The sequence below is a fragment of the Rhinopithecus roxellana genome, chromosome 9 (assembly GCF_007565055.1).
Source record: "Rhinopithecus roxellana isolate Shanxi Qingling chromosome 9, ASM756505v1, whole genome shotgun sequence".
Lineage (NCBI taxonomy): Eukaryota > Metazoa > Chordata > Mammalia > Primates > Cercopithecidae > Rhinopithecus > Rhinopithecus roxellana.
In genome coordinates, this window is record NC_044557.1 from 34,090,510 (window position 1) to 34,108,941 (window position 18,432).

General features: G+C 37.5%; 1 protein-coding gene across 6 annotated transcripts in view; it reads right to left on the bottom strand.

Annotated features, from left to right (window-relative positions):
* ASPH (aspartate beta-hydroxylase) overlaps window positions 1-18,432 on the bottom strand; it is a 227,846-nt gene that overhangs the window by 146,131 nt on the left and 63,283 nt on the right. For all 6 annotated transcript variants that reach the window (XM_010360355.2, XM_010360353.2, XM_030937465.1 and 3 more), the window contains 4 exons: window positions 9,146-9,238; window positions 6,629-6,703; window positions 2,306-2,434; window positions 144-176 (listed from right to left, as the gene is read on the bottom strand). In XM_010360355.2, the coding sequence (XP_010358657.1) occupies window positions 144-176; window positions 2,306-2,434; window positions 6,629-6,703; window positions 9,146-9,238 (330 nt within the window). The remainder of the gene's footprint in view (window positions 1-143; window positions 177-2,305; window positions 2,435-6,628; window positions 6,704-9,145; window positions 9,239-18,432) is intronic.

Here is an 18,432-nt window from a genome sequence, read left to right on the forward strand (position 1 = left end):
AAAACATATAATAAAATTATTAATTGCATATGCTGTGTATATTTAAATATATCATTAATAATAGATATTATATACTTTATGATGCCCTTTTAAAGGAAGACTCACCCTAATTAAGAAATAACAGTATTAAATTAAAATCTCACCTGTCTCTTCCACATGGTAACTATGCTCAGTTTCTGAAAAAATATATATATTAGATTGATATTTAATGCTTCTACAAAATGGTATGTATATATCCTGTATAAGTACTTTGAATCTATGCTTATCATTAATTTTATTAAAAAAATTAACAAATGGGATTATCAATTAAAATGCTGTTTAACACTTTTATATTTCACTAGAACTACACTGTGGGATGTCTCACACATTCTTCTCCTCAATCCACTCAACCCCACAAGGCTGACAACCACCACCCTTGGACTAAAGAGAGAGGACAACTTAGAGTGACAGTGACACAGGTCAAACCAGGAAAGCTGTTCATTTCTAATCCACTTCACATCCCAGTAGAATGTGCTATTTCCTGGACCTGTCCTACCATTTTCTAGAGCGAAAGTACAGCAACTATGGATGGGAACAGAGAAAAACAGTGGCAGAGGCTTTACACCCTTAGGGAGCTGGAGGGTAAATGTGTTGAACACTTAACCCGTACACCTCAGATAGCAAAAGAGCTGCCATTGTATGACCGTCACCACACTTATGACCTTGTTAATTTTATTTAATACATATATAAAGAATAAATATTTTTATTTTCTGAAGACTTTTAACAACCAACTTTTAAGTTCAAACTGCATCTATGTCCTAATTAAAGATTAGAGCAGAAAGTAAGGTTTCTGCAATTTGTGAACTTCTTAGAAGTGTTTCTTCCTACTCCCAATCTGTGACTCCTAACTTTAAGAATATAAAATTCCTCGTGCTTCTGTTTATTTGAGAATCTTAACTGAAATTTGTTGCATAAGCAACATGTAGATACAAAATTCTGAGCAACTGTCAATCTTACTGAGCCATTTTGGCCAAAGACTGTAGAGAAGAAGCAACAGGAAATGTGGAAACCATTTTATCAGTATCCCTACTCAGAAATTGGAAACACTGTTCCAAAGAAATCATGACATAAATGATTACTAAAGGGATAAAGTTCTGAAGCTAGTCTATAAGTGCCTATTTTCAATGTGTACTGCAGCAAAAAACAATCATATAGATGTTCAAAAGGATTGTGTGCTTGTATTTTTCACAGAAAATTATGCATTATACACAATTCTTTTGAAAACAAAACCATCCCATATTTTTATGGGAAAGTGCATTTCCTGCTCTAAACAATAGGCATGGGTATAAGTTTTTGGAAATACATGTACTCATAAAGTAGGAGCTACCTGCTTCTAAAGTTATTTTCCAAAATATTTAGTATTGTGCAAAGTAGATAAACTACTTTTCATTATTTTTATGCTTTTAAAAAGTGTTTGCTAACTGGACACACAACGGCTTATGCCTGAAATCCCAACACTTTGGGAAGCTGAGGCAGGAGAACTGCTTGAGGCCAGGAGTTTGAGACAGCTTGGGCGACATAACCACCTTGCCACTATAAAAAATTTAAAAATTGGCAGGGCATGGTAGCATATGTCTGTGGTTCCAGCTACAGGAGAGGCTGAGGTGGGAGGATTGCTTGAGCCTGGGAGGTCAAGGCTGGAGTGAGCTGTGCTCAAGCCGCTGCATTTACCAGCCATGTTGGGTAGGATTTTATAAATAAGTTGTATAAAAACACAGCCACACTGACCCACTTAGGAACTATTGAAGGCTACTTTTATGCTGTGATGGCAGAGTTGAGTAGCTGAACAGACTCTGTATGATCTGGGGAACCTGAAATATTTACTCTCTGGCTATCTACAAAAAAAAGTTTGCCAATGCCTGGTACAGAAGCTAAGAATTGTGTTTTGCTCACTGTAATTACAGAGTTCATGTAAGAACATGAGCCTGTGATAGATTATCACGTCCAATATTTCATCAGTTGTTTGAATTTCATTTAACAAATAGCACCGTAAGCAGAAGAATATAGTAACACTAGTTTCCTGAAGTATTTGACTTACTATTTATAAGAAATTTGTATATTCTGAGTTTTCCTGAAAAGTGCTTTGAACCAAAATCAAGATATCTATTTTAAGAAAAAATTCGCTTTAATTGAAGCTTTAAGCGTCAACTTTTAAAAATCTAAGCAAAAGTTAAATATCCATTTTAAAGGGGTTTAAGAAAAACTTCAGTAATTATAAGTCATTGATTATATTTTATCCTGAAACTTGAAAAAAAAGTATTCTACCTTCATGAGATACTTCGACTTCCAGGGTCTTAAATCTATTATCTATAACAGTCACCGTAAGAAACTCGCCATCCTCTTGTTGTGGTTCTCCTGTGGGTCCATCTTCTTGTTGCAAGTCTTCTCCTTCAACTATAACAATGAACAAAGTGACACTGGTTTATAGTGAGGACCCACTGGCAACAGCCAACTGAGACACAAAAGCCCCTTGTGAAGGGCCGCCACACACCTGCTCCTGCTGCTGGGGCTTCCCCTGCCCCTCCTTTTGGCCACTGAAGACAACATTGTCCACTCTACAGCTATTTTCTTCCTCTGGCCAAGTGCTAATCTGCCTAAGTATATGTGGTGGGGGACAGGTGTCCTTTCATTAGGATGTTGTATATCAGGACAGGAAGCTTATATATTTTATTCATTATATATTCCCAGCCACCTAGGGCCATGTCTAGCTACAGGAAGCACTCATTAAATATTTGATGAATGAATAAAATAATTCCTAATTATTACTAATATATTTGCCTCTTCAATTATCCTCAGGTCAGAGAAAAGGCTACTCTATGGCCTTTTCCTGGGAATTTACATAGAATTCCAGGTAACAACTTTAAATGACTATTCAAATATTCTATAGCAAAGAGTAACTAGCCACCTATCTAAATTATATGCTAGGGCCAGGCATGGCTGCTCACGCCTGCAATCCCAGCACTTTGGGAGGCTGAGGCAGGCAGATCACTTGAGGTCAGGAGTTCAAGACCAGTCTGGCCAACATGGTAAAACTCCATTTCTACTAAAAGTACAACAATTAGTCAGGCGTGGTGGCCCATGCCTGTAGTCCCAGCTACTTGGGAGGCTGAGGCAGGAGAACTGCTTGAACCTGGGAGGCAGAAGTTGCAGTTAGCCAAGATGGTGCCACTGCACTCCAGCCTGGGTGACACACTGAGACTGTCTCAAAAAAATAAATAAAATAAAATAAAAATGAATCATATGCTAGGTCACATATGCTAGGTCATATGCTAGGTTTACCCGAATCATACTATATATTCAAAAGTTCCTATTAGGCTTTAAGTTATGCAAAGATGCCTACTTTCTCTTCTGTGATTAACTTCTATGATATACTGAACTGCTCTGCTTCTTTTGTGTAGAGGTTGGACATGTTACATTATTCCACTGCAACATGGTTAAGACTGGGTATTTCATCCCAATGTAACTTGACCTGGCTTCCAGCAGAGTATCTCCTGTGTACAATACTCTAAAGAACGTGAATGGGCAGGACTTGGCTTTGCAGTGCAGTTCAGGGATTAGGAGGAGTATGGTGTCTGGAATGCATGGCTGTAGATTCAGGCTCTTCCATACCAGCTGTGTGACTGTGGGCAAATTACTTAACTACCCTGCGCCACAGATTTCTCCCATACAATGGGAATAACATCTATTTATAACAATGTTGTGAAGATTAAAACACTTAGAAAAATGCCTGGCCCCAAGTATTTAGGTGTGACTATCATCATTATTAGAGTAATAATGACATTGTCATTTGTACAGCTACTGAATCACCCTACCTGTAACCCCAGCCCAGACTGCAAGAAGCCTTCCTTAGTTACTCTCCCTTTAGTGTGGCAAGGTGATGCTCTCGGGTGTTAGTGAATCAGGCAGGCCTATTTATGATGATGCTATTTGTTTTCTGTCTTCTCCTCATAGCTTGCAATATTGTTTTTCCTCATTTCAGATTTTCTGCTATTCAGCAAACCACCAATTTGAATTTCTGTTGCACATTTTCCTTCTCTTTTTCTTTTTATCACACTCCTCTTTCCTTATTCTGCTTTCATTCTATCCACTGAAATTTGATGATTTTTACACTAGCAGGATTTAGCTTTCATATGCAGCTGTTCAATGGAAGTATTCCCGTTTTCTGTAAGGAAACCAGTCAAACATTGAACACTATCTTTGAGTCTCCACTGCTCAGTGACAGCCTACCATGAAAAATGTCCTAAGGGTTCACGAGACTCTAGGCATGGTCAAGCCCTCTGTAGCTGTTATATTCTCCCTGTGAGGTAGGTACTGGTATCCTACTTGGAAAGATGAAGAACTTGAAAACCTGTGCTAAAGCCACATGGCTAATCAATGGCAGATGCAGGACCTGAATCCAGTTGTGAATGCATCATGATGGAGGCAGGGAGGTTATGTTCAGTCTGAGAGATATGATTGGGCAGGGGTGGGACACACATCTCAGCGCAAGATATACCAGGTGCAGGGGTGCCAAAACAGTGATAGGCTTGGCAATTACAAGGAAAAGAGAGGCCAGTTGGGTTAGAGAAAAGTCACTGAAGGGGAAAAAGAGGCTGGGATCAGACAAGGCACAACTGGCTGGGCCACATTAAGCACAGGTTACAGAGGAGCAAGTATGGCAACAGGGAGACCCAGCGGGATGCTACTGTGCTACTGCAATGGTCATGGCAAGAAGCCACGGTCACACGGAGGCCCTAGAGAGCCAAAATCAGTGCTGGGGCAATGCTGACAGGATTTGCTGATGGATTATATGTGAGGAGAGAAGAAAAATCAAAGAAAACTCTCGAGTTTTCAAGTTAAGCAACTAAGAGGGTAGGAGGACCATTAACTAAAATATGAAAAACTAGTATAAGAAATCTGGGGAGGACTGGGGTGAGGAGGAGCTGTGAGGTGTGGGAAGAATCATGAGTTCTGTGGCAAGCATGCTTTAAGTGTGAGACATCCATAAGACATCCAAATTGAGATGCCAAGTATGCAGTTAGGTAAACCCGGAGTTTAGATGAGCAATCAGGGCTGCAGCTATATATTTAAAAGCTATCAACATACAAAGAATTATTTATAGCCATGGGCCATAAATGTGATTTTCTAAATGTGATTAAAGAAAAGAACAAGTCCAAGAAGGAGGCTGTGGCCAGGACACGGTGCTAGACTTGACTACTTCCCTCTTTTGGCTGCCTGCCCACCTCCCACCGCCTAAACATCTTAGGGGTCTATTTCTCTCCATCCCCTCCCTTGGCTGAGGCAAGTTTGCTACCATCCCAAATCATTGTTACCTGTACAACCTACGTCTCGTCTCCCAGCTGCACTCTTGAATCCCTCCCATGCATTTTCCATGCTACAGACAGAAGGCACAACACTCCTAAATACCTTCCCCAATGGCTTCAGTTACTCTTAGAATCAAGTAAAAAATACTCTTTTTCTCATGACTCTCCACCTACACATTCCACGTGCCATCCACTCTGAACTACTTTCAGGTCCTTTCCTGTCTCTGGCATATGCCCTCTGCTTAAAATAGCACTGGCCTGGCAAAGGTCTACACCAGCCGCTTCTGACCCCGCTTCTGAGTAAGACCTAAAGAGCATCCCGTGTTTTATTACCATAACAGCACTTAACCCATCATATTTAAATCACTTATTTATTTAGACTGGATTTTCCTTCTGTTAAGTTAAAGTTGGGGTGCAGTGGGGAGGGAAGGCGTGAGGAAGGGGAAGCCTGCACTTGCTCATACAGGCCAGTGAGTAGCTTTCCAGGTGGCAAAGAGGCTAGAAATAAAAGGGTACAGGCTCCTACACCCCCAGCATCTACTGGCAACAAATAGTTTATACTATAGGGCATTGTTTGTTTTTAAGAAATATAATTTTATTTTCCTTTAGGCCACCCTTGGATCACCAAACCATCAGGAGAATCAGGATTCCAGAGCATCCTGCCCACTCCACAATCCCTTCTTGAGTTACGTTTTGGGATCACGATCTCTGTTTTTATCAAGGGATGCTTCAAGAAGCAGCCTTATAAAACCTTAAAACATTAGTTTCTGGATCCTCTACACAGAGCTCGCCATGAAAAATTTTAAAATTTAAGTACTGGGAAAATGTTTTATATTCTCAAGTTTTTTTTCCTGTCTGCTTAGTGCAACCTATGCAATTAAATGTGTCTTCGTTTTTGTTGTGGTGACCAGCCAACCATAAAGTGAAATCGAGGTGGAGGACGACACCTGGATAAGCCTGACCGTGGGCCTGTGTCCCACTTTCCTCCTCTCCGCCCCCCCCTTCTGTTCCTGATGGATCACTGTTTTCAATCTGTTCATTCTCATTTATTCCCACCAGTTCTCTCTTAGATGTATGCAGTGAGGTTCTCCACAGTGAAGTGGAATAAAGCAAGTTTGGTGCTATTTCAAAAACAACACCTGTTCTCTAACTTTGAATTCAAAAACTTTTTAAAAAACGCAAACACCCAATTAGCCTTTACATTTTAAAACAAATGTCCAAGTCATTTTACATAACTAAGTGTTATTTTAGTAACTCAAAACAAAGAGCAGATTTTAATTCATACCATGTTCTGCATGTACCATTTCATGGAGAAGGGACTGAATTTGTTCTTTTGCTTCATCTTCGATATTCTGAGGTTCTAAAATAATTGCAAAACATAGCTAAGTAGAAAAGTTCAAACATTAACATGGACCCCTAACACTCAAATATGGTATTAGTGCATACACATTAAAATGAACACATTTGACTAAGCAACTATGCATTATTTCTGTCAGCTTACCATTTTTTGTTCTGTGCTGGCAAACATGGTAGATATGTGAAATTTTTTTATTCTATCAACAGACTTAAGCGTTAAAAGACTTTCAGTAAGATTTTTAAAGAAAGAAAACTAAGTCAGACTCAGATTTTTATTTAACAAAAGAGCCTTATTAAAAGCAAAATGACTCCAGTTTCTAGTTAATAAAATTTGCAATAATGATAAAATAAAGTGGGAGGAACAAAGCTTTCATAAAGGGAAATAGTTGGGAATAAAGACACAAATGTGGAAGATAAGGTCAATACAGATTTAAGTATCTGGCCAACCATTATCTATCTTCCCTGAGAGGAGAAAGGGCACTCTTGCGGGTGGGAGGACTGAGTACTCAGAGGTGGCCGACTCAGGTTTGTCAGGAAGTGTCAGTAGAAAACCTTACATTGTAACTGACAATCCTTTCAGCTTTGGAGAACCACATCTGACACTGAAGGCCATAGATTCAAATAAAGTGAATTACAAAAGTGAACATAAATGATGACATTCCAAAAACACTGTGGTGTTTAACAGATTATCAGATTTAACTGCAACATCACACAATGAACAAGAGGCTATAACTATATTGATACTGTTACAAGTTCTCTAGTAAATATAATCTATGTTCAGTGAATAAAAGTAGCACCACACTTCGTATCACAAATGCTGTTATGTGAGGTAATGCCAGTGGCATCAGTTATGTCAAAGAGCTAATCTCCCATGACAAAAAAATAGAATAATTTAGACCTCAGGAAGGAAAAGAGTTTAAATGTAATATCTGCTATGCTAATCACACTACAAAATCATTTCCAAAGCATAAAAATGCCTATTTTTAATAATTGTTTATTATTTCACAAGCCATTTATATATGTAGTCTTGCACAATTATAGAGTCTGCTGATTGCCATCCGCTCTCACAAGCCTAAGATAGCTTCCTAACTGGATTTCCAGGTTCATAACTGCTGAAATCACCATCCAAAGAGAATATAATTTGAGTTACCAGAAGTGGAGGGTGGTGCACTCTACTCACTCTTTAATGGCTATCTTTGCCCAAACTGGTGAAAGTCTCAGTTCCTAGGAGCAGAATATAATACCTCCACAACTGAGCCCTCACACACTTCTCCAGAATCATCTGCTACTAGCACTGGCTTTCAACTTAGTGAGGGCTCCATGTCATTTCAGATTTCCATAATTTTACAATGAAATAAACATTCAAATATTCTCTCCTCTGGAGGGGACTGGAAGATGCAGAAGCTGGAGTGTAGTGGGTTAAAAAAGTGAATGGAAAATAAGGTAAAAAAGTAATTGTGGATTCTTCTTTCAAAATTGTGGCTATTATAGAGAGGAGAGGGATTAGGTGGCAGATAAAAAGAAACGTAGGGGTCAAGAGCGGTTTTATTTTAGTACAAAGTAAAATTTGAGGTGCTAAATCCAAACACACATTAAATTATAAAATGTTTTAAAAGTTACTCTCTGTTCTGGAGCTATGGTATGATCATAGCAATTCTACAGGAATGAGAAAGAACACATTGTCCTAGAATTAAAAATTCAACAAATAACAAAATTCAGAGCAACATATTGGCCTTAAAGGAAGAAAAATCAAATGTTATTCCTCAGCACACGTGATAAAATCAGCCAAAGTACCATTTGGATCTAGTACTTTTCAGTAAATATGTAGTGTCATTCCTTAAACTTCCAATAGGTGGCATAAGAAAACCAGAGATTTAGAGACTATTAAATTTACTAACTTATTAAAATATTTCACGATTTTCTTACCTATAGTCATAGACTTTGGGTTAACTACAGAGATGCTTGATTTATGAACCCATGTAGACACAAAACAGGCTCCATAGATGGCCACAGGGAGGTTTGGGAAGTCTTTTAAGATAGACAGGAGACTCTCATATAAAAAAGATTGAGAAACCACTAGCTCTATTAAATCACGTGACAAATGATAACACGAGTGTAGAATTGTGTATATTTTCACTTTCAAGGTAATATAGTACAGTAGTGCGGGAATTGGAATCAAGAAACAACATTCAGTTCATGATGTTCCTAAATGTGTGGTTTTGGACAAAGAACAACTGTCTGCCTTAGAGCTGATCTTAAAAATTAAAATTATCCTATGCCAATTTCTACTAGAAAAATACTATATAATTTCAGACGAGAAAAAAAGTAGATATTTATTCTGTAAACAATGTGAAACAAATTCCAGGTAAAACAGGATTCTGCAAATGGGGATACCTGCCAGGTTCAAGCATACCTGGACGAGACTCGAGGATGAGGACAAGCTTACCTGCCTCCACAGGAGCCTGCTCCTCGGGCTCAGTGTGTGGCTCAGCCTCTTCTGGCGGGACTGCTGGCTCTGAAGTAGATCTCTCTTTAAGTCCTGCATTTTTTTATTCACAAAGTTAACGAGTTTTTGTAGGGTTTTCTGTCATATTAAACCAGGAAAAATAATATTCTCAAACATTTAATCAATAGTGCAGGTAATGAATAGTTTCTAAAATTGCATGCTTAAAAAGTGAGGTAGGAAAATAGTTTACTCTTCAACTTCATATTAAAGGCTCATGTGTTAATATCTTTGTCTACGTTAGCTTTTTACTTCAAATTAAAACAAAATCATTGTTTAAATGTTCATGAATCTCTAAAATAGTCATGTCTAAACCTGCCAAAAGTTCAATATGAGTTCAAGCTCCTTTTGTGCTCATAACGATTAATTCCTAAGTCCTGAAGTTTGAATTCAGCAATGAGGCAACTAAGACGCACTTGAATTTTCTGTTATTCAGGTGCACTCAATGTTTTCACTTATATCTTTATTTATTCTACTTGAAAAACAGTTAAAAAGAAAAAGAAATCATACATAACTATTTATTATCTTCTAAAGGAAATCCCTACAAGTAATCATATTATTCTATAACAGCTAAAATACATGAAAATTTAAAAGTTCTTCCTTTTACAAGTCCTAAGAAAAATAAGATATCAGGGTATATGAAAACTGATTTTAAAGTTAAAGTCAGTCTAAAATCTATTATATTAAGTAAGTTATTTGAAGTTATTTGGTATTTTGTATGTGGAACATTAAAACAGATCCTCAATTAAATCCAACTATTTGGAAAAGAGCTAAATTCAAGAGTTCAAAGATTGCGTTTGCTGATCCTGGACTGCTCCTGACCTCATTAAGAATCTCCTAGCAAGCAGAGTCACTAAAGGGAGTGCTCTGTGCATGCACAGCCTGAGGCAGGAAGGTCAAGGTGACATGAAGGGCAGTGTTCTAATCTTAAGCAGCTCTGTGCAGCTCATGTATGCACACTAATGTGGTCTGGAAAATTCTCATTTCGATGTATTACTCTTCTTTTTTATTATTTTTCCTTTTTCACTGTTTTTTCTATGTCTCTTCATTTTTCTTTTATCGACAAAAACATACTCCCACGTCCCTCTTTCCAAATTTTAGAAGGGACAGAGACAGATACACAGGACCCTGCCGCATCACTTACATTTCCTGCAGTTACCATTTGCAACACGATTTCCACACAAAACTCACCACTAGTACACCTGACACCAACACACACAGTTGTGTTCTACACCGAAGTTACCTCTAACTGTAAGACAGATTGCAAATGGATTATACAGAGATACTAATTGTAGTTCAAGTTCAGGGAGGAGGAGGTAGAGATGAAGCCCTAGTAAAAGACATCATATTTCAAATTCATATTTAGGGCTGCCCTCCCTTTCACCATTTAAATAATCACTTTTACTTCCCTCAACTGTTAATGGAACAGGTACGGAATGATTCATTGCCAAGTTCTGTTGAATGAATGGGAAAAAGCTTAAGAATCTCAAGAATCAAGTAATTTATCACTCTCAGCACCTCAGCTAACACTTGGCACATAGCAACTGCACAATGAACACTTGCTGAAGAGCTGAATACACCCAGTGGTGTGACTACTCTGCTAAGTCTAAATGGCTGTGGAGATTCCCTGCAGGGCCAGGGCTTCTTAGGCGCACTCCAGTAGCTGAGTAGAAGAGGGAAGGGGACTCACATTAGTACTTTTCTACTCCTATGTACCAGAGATCCGTATTTCTACTCCAGCATCCACCATTTCAGTGCCATGAGTCTAGTTTGCCTGAGACACTCCCAGTTTATGTCTGCTGTCCTGGAATTATTTCACTCTCGAAACTGTCTGAATGAAAAATTACAGGGTCATCCTTCACTGACCCCACTTGTAGCAGGCTCTCAAATTGTGTTCCGTATGTTATACAAGCAATGAAATGTTTTCTCACCAAACGATAAAGATTCAAACTGCCTGAAAACCCCATTCTTAATGAGTTTAGAAGTTTCATTTGAAAAAAAAAATTATAATGCTACATGTTCAAATACTACTAGTATACCAACATTCCGACATACAATGCTTCTGAGAGTCAGCTTTCTCTAGCCAACTTGAACTTATTTGTCTCTAAAATTGAAATTGCAAAAATAGGAAAAACAGGAGAAAGCAAAAGCACATAGCAAAAAATATTCATTTTTTTTGCCCTGTCCAAAGTGGAAGGTATATTATAAAATAGTTAATACCTGGTCATAGCTATTTCCAGAGATGAAATCAGTACAAAAATAAACAATATTGTAAACTCCAAAGAAGCTGAGATCATATTATACATTTCCTCCTCTAGACCTCTATAAACTTTTTAAAACTTAACAAAAACACATTCTAGACTACAAGTGCTTTAACAACCCATATGGATAAATTTGCCCTACAAGATTTTATTTCAGTGTTTCCAAAAACCTTTTTGCCATCCAAACTCATTTTAGTTCTAAAATTTGAGGGAAAAAGCAAGCAAAAATGAATTAAGAAAAGTAAATGCATATAAGCTCAATTCAGTCACAGGAAAGGTTTTCAAAATGGATTTATTATGAGGTACAAGTGGCAATGATGTAGCAATGAAATAAATATTCAAAATTATGACATTATGACGTTCAAAATTATGACATGAGATGTGTCTGTTTTGATGTTCCTGGGGCTGCAGTTACCAAAATGCCAGCTTACAACGCTTGAGCAGGAAGGAAATTTATCATCTAACCAAACAAGAAGTGCAGAGGCGGCTGGCTGCATTTCAGGTCAAGCTTCACCCTCAGACTGGCAATCAGAGCTCCCCAGCTGCAAGCTTCTTTTTCAGACAAGGCGATATCCAGAAGCAAAAGGAGCATCTCTTGCTCTGCTTCTTTCTTAGGCTTCAGAAAATCTTTTCCAGAAGCTGCCAGAAGTCTTCCTTTTCAGTGTTAATCATCAGGACTTCCATTCCTATGCTGGCAAAAGGAACAGGGTGTCCACAGCTGCCTTCCAGTCATTACGTATGGTGAATAGATACTGCCAGTCCACAGCAATGGCCACAACATGATTTGGAAAACACATTAATTCCCTTAAAACGTACCTTGGTTTTAGTTCTTTCAGTTCATCAGATAAATTTGGAAATTATAAAACATTTGCATTTAATCACTATATAATTGTCCCTCCAATTTTAATTAAAATTAGATGAAGCTATGAAAAGCAAATGAAATCAGCATTTTGAATCAACCACTTACAGCAAATATGATAAATGACACAAATACCCAAGTCCAGGATTAGCTTACTTTATTCACTGTTGCCCATAATAAGAAAGAATCAATATCTTTCTTTCCATAAACATGTAGTAGTTGTCAACTTACTAAATTGTATGTTGCGTTTAATCGTTCAACAAATATTTAGCACATATTAATTCAAGGCATTTTTCTACAGTAAATGAAAACAACACACCTACCTTCTGGGGGAGAGAGCAATTTAAAAAATAAGAAACATGAACTATTTAGAGTATATTGGATGGGGACAGACAGTACGGGGAAGACACGGAACAGGAGCACATTAGGGAAAAGTGGGGGTGGGGACTATTCATAATACTTGGTCAAAAGGACTCACTGATAACATGTGAACAGACCCTGAAGGAAATCAGGGATGTGGCTATGTAACACGTCTGTTTCAGGTAGGGAACTGCAAGTTCAGTCATGTGTTGCTTAACAACAGAGATACATTCTGAGGAATGTGTGGAAATGCATGTTGCAATGTGCCATTAGGAAATTTTACCATTGTGGGAACATCGCAGTATGCCTAGGCAAACTTAGAAGGTATAGCCTGCCACACACCTAGACTGTATGCAATACCCTATTGTTCCCAGGCAACAAAACTGTACAGCACATACTGTACCGAATACTGCAGACAATTGTAACACAAAGTACTTGTGAATCTAAACATAGAAAAAGACACAGTATAAACATGGCACTATGATCTTATGGGACTGCTATAATACATGCAGCCCATCCTTAACCAAAATGTTAGCATGCAGCACGTGACTGTAAGAAATTCCTCAACTGGGAACACATTTGGCGCCAAGGAGAAAGGTGGCTGAGGTACCAAGAGAGGTGTGCATATCAGAAAGGCCCTGGATGCTTGATCCAAGGACTGTGACTTGAGGGAACACAAAGGATTTACTTCTCATAAGAGTTATAAGCAAGCCACTCCCTCAAGAAAACCTGGCAAACAATTATAAACATTTTGTTTCATAGAATTTCATACACCTAGCCCACAAAAAGCTAGAAAGTTTTTTAAAATTAGTGTTTTAATATTTGGTTTACTAATTCAAAGGTGTACAGATGAAAGAAAACGTGTCCTTACTAATTCAGGTTACTCCAGCTAGGGTTATCTGTGAAGAGTGAGTGCTCAGAAGTGGTCCTGTGTCAATTGCAAGGAGTCTAGCAGTATAAATCAGTTTATCCCAAGAATAAGGCTCATAGGTACATGAAATTTGAGAAATATTCTGGGAAATCAATACACCAGAAAGGCATGCATACTAGGTAACCATGCTAATCCTCGCTGTTGCTCCTGGCCTGTATAATCAGTGAATGCAGATCTTCCTCAGTATACCAACAGCAGTCTCGGAATTTACCAAAATTCTGAGACCACCAGGTACTCACAGCTGCTCCATGATATGCAGTAACAGCCATTCCAGATTCAAAGCATCTTTATGTAACCCAAGCTGGACAGACAGACTTCAAACAGACATAAATTACAAAAGAATTAAACACTGCCAATAAGGTTCCCAAAAGCCTGGTTTCAGCACCAATGAAGGGACTCAACAAAGACTGGTGAGAGTGGACTCACTTTAACATCATGAAAAATACAGTTAAAGGACATGCAACTCAGCATGGTTCGTAAGAGTTCAGGCACCTGGGACAAGAGGATGCCTTTGAATTCCATTTGAATTCTATCTCAGCGTTAACCACAGCTACACTTTTTGGTTTCCACAAATGCAAAAAAGGGGACAAAACAGGACCCCTAAGAAGGGCTTTAAGAATTAAATGAGATAATTTAAATAAGTATTTTTCCAAAAAACTACCATTTATTTCTTCTAAAAAAAAAATCTTTACATCCCCTGCCTGCCAGTCACAGGCAACTTCCAAGGTAGTTAAAACAATGCAATTACTGAACAATCTTTTGGGTTATTTAAAAACACACACACACGGTTTATCTTCTTGAATTTTCTTCAACGGTATATATACACCTGAAATATTTTTAGATAATTTGGTATATTCACCATTCAATAAACAAACATTGAATGCCTATTAGTGTCAGTTATTAGGAAAGGTGCTCGAGATAAATCGTAGTCTGGCAGCAAAGTCCAGGAATGAGGCAATGTGATGAGGGTGATAACTGGAGTATGCGGGGTGCAGCCACTTGGGAGGGTCAGAGACATCTGAGTGCAGAGGTGATGACTGGGCTGGGTCCTGTGGGAGAGACAAAGGCAGCCCACCACACAGAGCAGGAGCACATTCAGGAGCATGTTCTAGGTGGAGGGACTAGTGGGTCGTACTGACAATTGCTCCAGTCTCATTACTTTCTCCCTCAGCCCCTTGCTTATTTCATAGCATTTCACTGCAGGGATTGCAGCCACCTCAATCTCTTGTATCCCCCATGCCTTGCCCATTCCCCGGCATGCTGTAGATACTAAAAAATATTAGTTGAGTCAATAAATGGGAATTACAGACACAGCATGTTGGTGTTACATAATTATCAAAAACAATAAGAGCTTTAAGCATAGATCATCTTCCTCTAGTAGGATACAAGAGAAGTGATACATAAGGCAAAGAAGATGGAAACAAAAGGCAGACCTCTATGATGTATGCATACCTGACTTAACATGGAGCAAAAAACAGATACATAAAGTGAAATCAAATGAGACATTACATGAGAACATAGAAGAAAGAAATGGATGACTTTCTGCTTTGTAGGGCTTACAGAGCTCTTGCAGAAATTGATTCCTATGTAAAAATGATAGCCAAGGAATAAACATCTAGCTTACACAATTATATTCTTAGGCAAAAGGAGAAGAAAGGATAAGAGACTGAAGACTGTTATTGAGGAAATCTTTCAGATTAGCTCAAACTAGGTTTTCATGAAAATAACCTTATGGGTCTGCTACATATCATCCATCCTTTAGTTTCCTAAACACAAAAACTTTCCTTTTAAACAGAATGGGGCAAAATGGAGAGAGCTTAACAGCAAAATAAACTTCATTACCTGACATCTAAATGGCAATATTTATTGCCGGGTCAACATTCTCTTATATTCTTTCAATGGTCTAAATATATTGTTGACCAATAATTGTTTGGAATGAGATCTCTCTCTTCTCCCTAGTTTTTAATTTTTATTTTTAAATATAATTTCAATTTCTATCTAGATTCAAGGAGCACATGCAAGTTTGTTGCATGAGTATATTGTGTGATTTTGATATTTAGAATATGGATGATTCCATCACTCAGGTAATGAGCATAGCACCCAATTGTTAGTTTTTCAACCCTTGTCTCCCTCCCTCTCCCCCTCTCTAGAAGTTCTAGTGTCTCTTGTTTCCATCTTTATGCCCATGACTACCCAATGTTTAGCTCCATAGCTTCTTATTCTGAAATACCTATTTTGGCCCATCCCATTCACCTCTCTGTATTTGGGCAGGGGGAGAAGTAGGAATGGGATAGGTAGAAAAAGGGGAAACAAACTCCATCATCTGCCTGCTTTCAGTGCACCAATTCCTCCTCCTTTTGGCAAAAACACACTAACTTCCTTAGGGGAATCCAATTCTTTTTTACCCACCACTTTAAAAGTGGGCACTCACATATCCCAGGGTGTCACCAATCACAGCTTTCTTATCTCCCCCCGCCATAAGGAGTAGGGTTGAAGATGAGCACACGAGACTGCCTGAGAAGAAAGCCAACATTCCTGAGGGTCCATAGACAGGTGGAGGTTGAGAACATTGTTTGAGCACCTAGATCCAGCATAACAAAAGAAAAAAGCCAAAACTACTCCTGGGCTTTACAATTATGTCAGTCAATCCATGATTTTTGTCCATGTAAGGTATCTGTATGAATTTAATACCATGGATGTAACCCAAGAAATTCTGGAGAACATTCAGAAGTAAAACTAAATATATTCCTAAATATCCCAAGGCAGAATGATAGATGTACTTTTCATAGAAACATAGTTACAATGAGACTTGCAGAACTGGATATTAGAATTAAATCAATTTTTGTGGACCAGAGTAAAAAATAATCTCTGAAGACCATAAAATCACGTCTATGGAAAAATGTGATCTGAATACAAAACAAACAAGTTTTTCACAATTAGGCTGGTTATTAGGCTTCTCGATTGTACCATATACTTAAGGCTATAGTTTATTTCGTAACTTTTTGTCTAGCCTTTATATCTTGCGTTTTCATGTTGTCACAATATTCTTTTAAAAACTAAGCATTCTTATAGCTTCACCCATGTGTAACATTTATAATTATTTGCATTCGCTCCCTCAATGATCTCAGTAGAATAAATCAGGCTGCAGTATACTCATTTCACAAAGACACATTCATTACAAAGGATAAAGGACTTAAATATTTGTTTTGCAATCTGTTGACAAAAGTAGGAACAGGAATCACAGTTTCAGTGCTTCCAAGTTTTTAAACCCTGACTGAGACATCTTGGTTGACTATTACTATTATTATTCTACCAGTGAAAAAGGAAAACAGAATGCCCAACAATGTGCTGGCTGTTGACACATACGCAACATTGACTGCTTCTGAGAACCACCTTGAGGAACAGCCATGGTCTTCAGTTTACAAATGAGGAAAACAACCATTTCCAAGATGCATTTTACAATGGAATATTCTGAGCAATCAATTTTGAGAATTATTACCAGTGGGCATTAACAGAAGAAGAAACAATTGAGGACACAGGAGAAAGAAATCAATGTGAAGAGATAGAGTCAAAGTCACCAGACCCATTTCATGGACAATAACATTACAGTTAACTTAAAACATTTCAAATTAAAAATGATACTTGTTTACTTCTTTTCTTTTTCAATGCAAATGTCTATGGGGAATCTTTATTATCCAAGTATCATTATGAGGACCTCTGAAGTTACAAACTTGAATAGCTGAACAGGTCATAATACAAAATATTCTCAATAAAGCAACTACCTACAGAATTAACTCGAGTAGTCCTCTGGATTAATTAGAGAGTTCGTGCTGACTGATTTATATCAATTTCTTCATCAGTGTCTCATTGTAAAATTTGGAGAGGATCATCTATATACAATGCAAATTACCTATAAAGTAAAATTGAAAATCTTGTTTTTTTAAAAAAATTCAAAATGGTGACACCAATGATGTTAGGAATAACTAAAATTCATTCACATATGAAGCCATTAGAAAATGAAACAGAAACTTGATGACACAACAAATGACAAAAAATTCAATGATGATGTAAGTGCTTCAAAAGGAAGTATCTAAATATTACAATATATAGAAGACATAACATCATCCTTGGAAAAATTCATTGGCACTCAAATATTTTCACAAAATTGACTATCTTAACAATGATTGTGCTACTAAAATGTGAAATGTCTTTTTCTTACAAAGCTTACAAAAACTATGCCAATAATGTCATTTAAAAGATTTGTAAGTATCATGTCATAATATAATTTAAATCAAATGTTGTCAGGGATAAGGCAAAATAAACTTACATTTTTAGTAATTAAACCCTTTCAGGTCTTCCCAAAAACAGCTTCTGACTCCCAACTACTTAGTATTGTGAATTTCTTGTCCTTGTTGTAGCTGGCTTATTTAAAAAGGTAACCTTTCTGGTTTTAATTATACTTGGAAAACAATATGAAGTAAACAATACAGAAATAACCTACTGAATAAAAAGTGTAAAACTGAGAGTGCAATGCATGACTTTAACCCACTAATCATGACTGAAAGCTTGTTTTTACTTGAAGCTTAAGTGTTAAGGCAGTTGGATAAAGTGTGACTTCAACTTCAATAAAAGTTAGTTGAAACATTTACAAAAAGAAAGAAAAGAGAAGGAAAGGGGAAAAGAAGAGAGAAGGGAAAAAATAAATCAAGTTCTAGTCTACAAGTGCTTTTAAAGGATCTTTAAATGTTTTAGCTGAGGGGTTTCAATTCTTGAGCTAACAGTCAAAGGAAAAAATCAATGATATAGCCAAAACATTTCA